The sequence below is a fragment of the Cyanistes caeruleus genome, chromosome Z (genome assembly GCF_971803275.1).
Source record: "Cyanistes caeruleus chromosome Z, bCyaCae1.hap1.1, whole genome shotgun sequence".
NCBI classification, from domain to species: domain Eukaryota; kingdom Metazoa; phylum Chordata; class Aves; order Passeriformes; family Paridae; genus Cyanistes; species Cyanistes caeruleus.
In genome coordinates, this window is record NC_141732.1 from 9,891,606 (window position 1) to 9,900,441 (window position 8,836).

The 8,836-nt window shown below is 33.5% G+C and overlaps 1 protein-coding gene across 10 annotated transcripts in view; it reads right to left on the reverse strand.

Annotated features, from left to right (window-relative positions):
* The window catches only part of FER (FER tyrosine kinase), a 157,754-nt gene that overhangs the window by 75,045 nt on the left and 73,873 nt on the right, over positions 1–8,836 (reverse strand). For all 10 annotated transcript variants that reach the window (XR_015280685.1, XM_086868392.1, XM_086868395.1 and 7 more), the window contains one exon: positions 5,120–5,212. Coding sequence is in view for 9 of the 10 variants with exons in the window: in XM_086868392.1 (XP_086724518.1) it covers positions 5,120–5,212 (93 nt within the window). In the remaining variant the exon portion in view is untranslated. The remainder of the gene's footprint in view (positions 1–5,119; positions 5,213–8,836) is intronic.

Below are 8,836 nucleotides of genomic sequence, written 5' to 3' on the forward strand. Positions count from 1 at the left end.
AGACCTCAAAGGACTAGTTTAATTCAGGATCTTGAGGGAAAACTGGAGAACATGCTTAGAAACCCAACAGACCCTTGTGTTCTCAGTCATCAAAAGACACACGGAGTACCATCATCGACAAAATTCTCATCAAGAATTTCAGACCTGAGATCTGAAACAAGGACTATAACCAACAGGCTCATCACTAGAAAGAGTGAGTGTGCCCTGTAATAGAGTCAGAGACAAGAAGGACTATGTAAAAAATAACTACAGCTTGAATACAAATTGCACAGTTTTTAGAGGCAAAAGCTGTACTCCAATACATTCCATTATGTATTTATCAGCACAGTGAGCTGCTAAAAAGCAGAGATATTTATTGGCCAAAAAGGTTGTAATTTCTTTAAATTTCATCAGCAGTTAAAAACATCCTAGATGAAAGCTGTCCACCACTGTTAAACATGTTAAATGTTTAACATCACTGTTAAATGATGTTATGTCATTTTCTTTCACAAAGTCCTAAAAGGAAGAAAAGCTTTCAAAATGTTAGACAATGTTATTTACTTGAACATTTATTGTTCAAAGATGCTGAGCTTGAATTGAAAGAAAACCTAGATCTCTGTTACGTACAGAGCAGCAAACCCTTTAACACTGGAGACTATTTCTAATTGAGAGGGAATGTTCCTAAGGATAAAAGGACAATACAGGGTTACTGATCTACTTCATGGTCTTTGTAAAAGAAAGTTAAAAAAAACCCAAACAACCTGACACACAATTTATTTTATATCTTAAAAAGGAAGCCACCAGATTGTAACATCCGCTTATGTACAAACTGGGTGCAGGCTGAGGCATCATTCAGACAATCAGGATGAAATCCCAAAACAAAACATCTTAAGAGCCTTTATGACAGAGAAAGAGCTTATGGAAGTAAAACAGAGCATTTCAGACATAGATAACTATGGTGTTGTCTATTCCCTCTCTTTGAAATTTGACTGAAGTATTACTTATTAGAAAGAAACAGTGGAAATTCCACAAAGTTTTCTCTGTTGCTTGTCTTTCACTTTACCTTACCTTTACTTTTTATCATATCAAGGTGGTTTTTCTGATGAATTAAGTGGCAATTATTCTTGTCTTGAGTGTTATTAAAATTGCATTATTTTCATGAACAAATCTTCTGATTCCAACATATTTTCTCTATGATACAATATTGACCCTTACTGGCTATAGAATAAAACATGGCTGAAAGCCCAGAAAGAACAGGAGCAATGCAGGATATATATCTACTTCAATATTGATTTCAACTCAGTTTACTCAGTACTAGTATTTCTACTGCATTTTATATTTAGAATTAGATGATAGATTAGTCTTTGAGGAAAATAGAGAAGGAAAAAAAAAAGCTACCTGCACAAAATGGAATTTCCACCTCTTTTCTTTAAATTATACTTAAATATCAGCCAGCAAGTTAATATGAAAAGTTTATATTCCAGGCCTTAATGTTTTACAATCTCATTTGGGGGATGGATTTCTTGTTCATTTGTATGTACACTTACAGAAACACTCAATGATTCAACAGTCTAAAGGAAGAAATACTGTTTCTAGGATTTTTGTTGTTAATTTGGGTGGAAGGTAACAATAATTAACCAAATTGTGCAGAAAGGAACTCATACTGCAAATTTCAACTCTCCCTCCCTCCCTGCCTTTTTTTCTGCCTCTTTTTTCCCCTCAATATTTCCATTTATTGCCATATTTTAGTCATGGATTATTGTGTGGGGCTGGGGGTGTTTCCTTATTTAATCATGCTTTTTCTTCTACAAGGAAACGGCCTTATGTACTTCATCATGGTCCTCATGGATCTATTACTGTCCCGTTTCCTTATATTGAACCCCTTGCTCTCTGTTTAACAATTCATTAAAACATATGCTCTTCTCCAATAGTAAAAGGAAGCATTCCCAGCTGCTTCCCTTATTTCAAGAGAAAAACTGAGCAAACAGCAGTGTGTTATTTCTGACTTCAAAACATTGTATATTATTCCTGCACTTGCACTACCAATTAAATAAAAATAATAATATTTTATGATGATATTTTATTACACTAACAGCATGCTCAGTATTTTTTTTTGTATATATTCTGAATGCAAATTTTCAGTAGTCCCTTATTTTTCATCTTTGAGCAAACAAAACGTTTTCTCAAGGTGTTTTTCTCTCACAGTGTAACAGATTAGCACTGACACAAACGAGAATGTAAAGCAATAAATTTAGGTTGATAATTTGAGACAATACCCTATGGAATATTCTGTCTCCACATACCTGGCTCATTCCCACATGCTAATAATACACCATCTGAAACAAGCATTAATTCCACCTATTATCCTATAAACAATTGAAAAAAAAAATCTTATAAATGAAAGCAGATGTTTGCGCCAAGCTCAAATGTCTCATACCAAAAAAAATATGCAGGAGGCAGAAGCTGGCATTCATGATGCAATTTGTTCAGACTTTTCATTCAGATTATTCCCAACATTTCATTACAGGTACATGAAAGCTACCCTCACTGTTGTGTTTCCTCTCCTCATTTGATTAAACTTCCATCTCTTGCTGTTATAGACAATTGGCTTGCATTTCATCCAAGAAAAACTACCTCAATCCTTAGCCTTGTTTCTTTCTTTACAAACTACACTTTTTGCCTGTATTACTTCTTATCTTTGCATTCTAAGAGCATATATAGAATTTCAGTGTCAACACACAAAATCTACTGCCTCTTAGAATGGCACGATTTCCCTATGACTTTTTTTCATATTTTTTTTACAAAAAATTAATCCTCTCTAATTTATACAAACACAATTCAATTTATCCCACCAATTAAAAATACTGGACAATGTTTTTAATATAGCACCATATTTAAACCTAGATACCTAGATCCATTTCCAAAGTTTTAATATGTTTAAAAATTAAATACTTAGAAATACTTTAAAAACTTTAAATACTTAAATAATTTGAAAACAGGTAGGTAAGCTCACATTTTAGACTAGACTATATAAGAGGTCCATTTCCAAATCTGCTTTGAGATCTCTTTTTGTACTGGTCTGTTTAAAAAAAATAATAATTTTCTAACAGATGTTAATATTACTTTATAATACACATTCAATAATCACTTTGAATATTTTGTTGATGGATAATAAGTTTTAACTACCAGTTTATATATTTAGCAATTAAGCACGGTTATATAGCTGTCAACAGGAAACAGCTGACCACATTTAATAACTAAGTACTAACTTGTGATGCAAATTTCAGCTGTATACATATGGTCAGCTTTTCTAACACACAAAATCACAAAATCAAAATAAAAAGAAAAACTGAAAATTAGCTATATTAGTATATATTAGTTTATATATTCTAACTCTGAAGTCATTTAGTTGTCATTTAAGTGATAGGAAACAAAGATTGCACTTGTTACTCATATTCTATTTTCTGACTCAAATGAACCAATGCCAATCTCACTTCTCCCAAACATATTCCAAGGTTTCACCAATCTTATCTACCATGTATCTACAGGCAGATTTACATCAGCTTCCATGGAATGAAAATCAGAGTGTGGCACATAGACTATTTAAAATGACACTTTAAACCAATTGACCTTTTCATTGAATTTCCCTGACTTAATCTAAATGTTTTATTTTGATCTTCCCCTTGAGATTTTTTTTTTCTCTTCCAATTTTTCTCTGAAGCAGTTTTAGGTAAGTTTTTTTTCTGTGGTCTTTGGAAGCTTTTTGGTTTGTTTTGATGTCAATTTTTATATTACATGGAAATAGGGATGAATGCTGTGTCTCACCTACATAAACAACAGAGATCACAGAAATATACACATTTTAATCAGTTTTTACTATGAAATGCTACCTTTTTACAACAACTAGAACTTTTATAAAATGAAGATTGCAATAACATGGAGATTTTGTTTAACATCAAGGATATTTCAATATTTTAGCAAGGTTTTACTCGCTACTTTTCAAATGTCATGCAACTTTCATGTTTTTCACAGGAAAAGCCTTTCTACCCTAATTTTATCTCGTGGTCATATTTATTTTCCAATTCCTTCATCACTATATACAGTTGTACTCTGTATACACATGTATATTTACACATATGTAATTGTTATCTCTTCCACCCATTCCAAATATTATATATATGAATATCTAGCTTAAATATGTTTTGCTGAGTCCTTTAATGGGTCCTAGGATGCAATCCTGCAGCATAAAATAGAAGACTCATTGCTTCTTAAGTTTTCTCAAGAATGCTACTTTGAGCTTATATTCAGGTGACAAGATCAGAATCAAATGGCAATTTTAAACAATTTTAAAAACTTTGTCCAGCCTTCTTTCAGGTTTCTTTTTTTCTTTTGCTTGCTTTTTGAGTTGTTTTGGTTGGATTTTCTGTTGGGAAGGTTATGGCTGATAACACGTTCCACCACTTCAAAAAAAAGACAGAAGGTTTTCAAGTAAAATCTGACACATCCCTAAGGTGCTCAAGGATTTTAACTGATCTTGCAAACTTCCATATGAAACAAACAAAAGGAAATACAAAAATAAAAGAAACAAGGACATTTGTGCAGCAATTACAGAATTTGAAGAAAAGCTAACTGTACCTCAGAGATATTCAACAACCATTTTTAGTGGGCTTTTAAGCAAGATCTACAACACTTAAGTTACTTAAATAGTACCAGCAGTAGTATCAATATATGCTTATACATATGAGCTTTTAATAACAAATATGAGGAATACAATTATTGCAACAATTGGTAAAACAAGTATAGCCATCTAGCCTACTACAGATTATTATCATACAGTGCATTTCAAGAAAATCAGCCTTGTTGGGAAGAATATTCTGAACAATACAGCACGACTCTGGGCACTGCAAAGAACATACAAACTGTGATTCTCCTAAAGTGTAGCAAGCTGTTCTGACATACCATTATACCACGATATTATCCTGTATACTAATCAATCAGAACAGTGTTTATATAACATCATTTTAATGTAAGTTTTGTCCATTCAGATGGAAATACATAATGCTTCAAGAAAAAACAAATCTTATTTAAGCTGTAAAAATGACAGAATATATCACAACACTGCAGTATTGGTACTACTTACCGATGATGAACCCAACATGGATTTTGGAGACCTTATAATTCCGGCTATGGAATGACGTATCGTGTCAAATCTTGAGACTTTATCCTTCTTATCCTATGAGAAAGGCCAGAGTCTTCAGTGAACAAAAAAAAAAGCATATCTCTAGGATAATTGATTTATTAGAGAATGTGCAATATAGAATCCTGAATTTTACTTAAATAAAACAGGCTGAACTGCTACTGATACAAGCCAGGAAGTATCAACATCAGCAGGATTGAGCTCAGATCAATTTAACCACTTACAAATTACGTATTTCCTCAAATATTCTGCGCTATTATTCTAAGTATAAAGAAAACTGAAATTCTTTTATACTCTGAAAAGAGAGAGACATACGTCTCAGTTCTCCTGAAATACCTATTTTAAAGGGACAGTGAGTCAAAAATATGAAATAAAAACCCCCTTTCGGTAAAAGTTTGGTAAAGAGTTTGGTAAACAAACTCTTATATATGTGCACTATCCTTACTTAATACATCTTTAGGATTTCTTTCCCCTTTATTAACAGGTTCTTCTCTAACAACAGACTACCTGTAAATATTAGCACCCATTGCTGCAAGTAATAGGAGCCATTTCTCCTCTGGCATTACTGTAAATTGTTAGTGCAGCCACTGTCTGGATTTAAAATTCTGCAAAAATAGGGCTCTGACTGGAACACTGAAACAGCCTTTAAGCATCTCTAGTTCAGCAGAAGCCAGTGTAATTTCCAGGGTCTCATAAACTAACTTAGTCCAAAGATGGTATTTTCCTTCATCTCTTACAATAAGCTCTCAGATTAATAACCGTCCTTTAAAAAAAAAGTACTTTTAACATGGACAAACTGGGTTTACTGCTTGTAAATCACCTTCAGAAACAGAAAAGATACTTCAATTAGTACTCAAAGTAAATAAACTTGAAACAGAAAAATCACAGACTAACAACCTCATTCTAATTAGATTTTGGTCAACTAAACTGTAAAAAGCTGATAATGAAGATAGACCACAACTGTTTGCCAGTGTTACAAAGAAAAATTGCTTTTTCCAATGTACGCTTCTGACAGAAGAAACCAAAAATCTCATAATGTAATAAATGTAGCTTCAGTTTATTCCAGGACTTCCAAACAAGCAACAAAATGTATACATTCTGTACACCAAAAGAGTCTTTGAAAATGATTTCCAAATAGAGTTTATTTGGAACATAACAACATACAGGTTAAATGTTATGATAGCAAAATAAGGCTATTTATTTGGTAGCAGAAGTCCACAATTTGCCTTTATTTGTATGCTATTGAATAAAAGAGTGCAAACACCCATCAAATTGTGAAAACTCTGATAGGGAGTGCATCTATCACAGAAATACTCATTAACTGTGTGCCCACTTACCCATCAATAACATTTTTATACTTTTTATCAATCTTAAATATTGTAATACACCAGGTAAATTAATCTTAATGAAACAACTCTGTGCTGAAACCTGAGTTTTATTCTTATGATGCTGCCTGCTGGCTGAGGTATGAAACACTCCATATGTCTCTTCTGAAGTGATCCATGAGATTTAACACCAATTTAACTTACACTTCTTACATAACAGAAGAAAATAAGTTATCAAAAGATGCAGACATTCTACTTCATTTCCCACAACCAAAACTCAAGTGTTCTTTCTAGTGGACTCAAGTGGGTAACAGCCTGCTTATCTAGTGGCAACATCAAACTACGAGTAAGGTTCTACTTTCACCTTCGTTCAGTTTCTCCTTAACAAAAAATATTGACAAGAGGGAGTTTTTTTGATTCAAAATACCTAATTCAATGACTGGGACAACTTTGATAAACACCACTGAATGACATACAGTGGCCAACAGTAGCATTAAATAAGAGCAAGTATTCAAATGTGGATTTAAGGGATAAACTTTAGCTTTGTTCAAAATGCAGCACATGTCCTGTTCCAACTGCAATACATTTCTAAACACTATTTAGCATTTCCACAGCTCCTTCCCCTGGCATGTTGAACCTAGTCTATATCTTACAGCAATGAAGACTCAGAATCTGTCTGCACAGCAGGCATAACCAAACATATGACAAAACACAACTGTAGCCAGTACTGAGTTTATTCATTCCATTCAAGTATTTTTAGATTTATTTTAGATAAATCTAAAAAGCTACAACAGTAGTCTACTTCTACTGATTTTTTTTTGCCATTGCCCAGCTGCAGCATGCCTTAGGAGGGTACATTTGATCTCACAGGCAACCTGTTTTTCACTTAGAAAAGTGAAAAGGGTTTTTTTTTTTTTTAATGCACATTATAGATATATATATATATATATATATATATATATATATATTTCTAAACTAAAGTGAAACTGCAACCCAGAACATCCCATCTACTTCCTTTTAAATGTATGTATTTATGTACGAGTCTGTACAATCCTACTAGTTAAATCAGGGTGTTATTTTAAGTCTATTTTACAAAATAAAAGCAAATACACATCACAGCTATCTTTCAATGATCTCTCCTCAGCCACATCAAATTTTGAACTTCTCAGTCAAGCCTCTCTCAACTCAACAAAGGATTTAGTAGATGAAAGGATTGCCTCAGGGTATTAGGTAATTTAAAATTTCGGAAGGAACCTAGTAGAGAGCAGAGACACTATTTGCTCAGAAAGTTCATTACATTATCATTACAATTTCACACAATGCTCATTCCAACAGACATCATGTCACCAAACAGAACAAACATGTCAAATATGTAGTCATGATAAAAGTTTCAAAGTTGTAAGACATGTGACTATCAGATTAATAAACCTGAGCTAGACACTGGAATTAGGAATTCTGCTTTAAGGATGATATAGAGAACATTATGGAGTAATATACTTATTAGCATACACAACTACTAAAGCATATTAGCTGATTTAGTTTCATTTCATCTCAAATGAATTACTTTCACAGATATCAATAAAATGGTAGCATGACTTCTCACTTCTTTATTTTATGCAACACCAATTTCACTAGAAAGCAAACTAACCTGTAGGTCATAATATTTTATGCAGTAACTGAATTATTACAGAAAAAATTGTACTTTACCATTTAGAAGCTAGGTATGTATGCAAATACAAGCTGTCATTAGAAAACATTTTAACCTATTTCTTTAAGTGTGTTTCAACACATCTGTGTCATGAGAACACATAAAAAGAATTATGAAAAATGCATGACTGATATTTTCCCTTTTAAGGACTAGCCATGTTTCTAATGACTCAGAACAAATTGAAACTAACTATATCATAAACTAGATATAACTGAGGAGGGAGATATTATGGAGGCTCTGGAGCCAAAGGCAGTAATGGTGTAGAAGGAGGTCTCTAATATATGAAGTTAAAGCATAAAGAGAAGGCTTTCCCCATATAATAGAAGGGAAAAACCTTTTCCCATAGTTCCTTGCACCACCATTCACTACCCCAGTTATATGTACCCAGTGGGCCTCTGGGCTGTCCCTCTCCTTTTTACCTTATGTCCTTTCCCCTAGAAAGTTCTCCCTTCCCTGTTTCCCCATTGGCCCCAGTTTGCTGCAATCCTCCACCCCTGTTATCCCATTGGCTCTCCCTCTCCCTGACCCTGTCCATGTACCACTTTACCCTGTTCCTATTGGATCCTGACCCCTGGATCCACCCCCTCAAACCCATATATATCCCTGGACCCACCAGTGTTCCTTGTC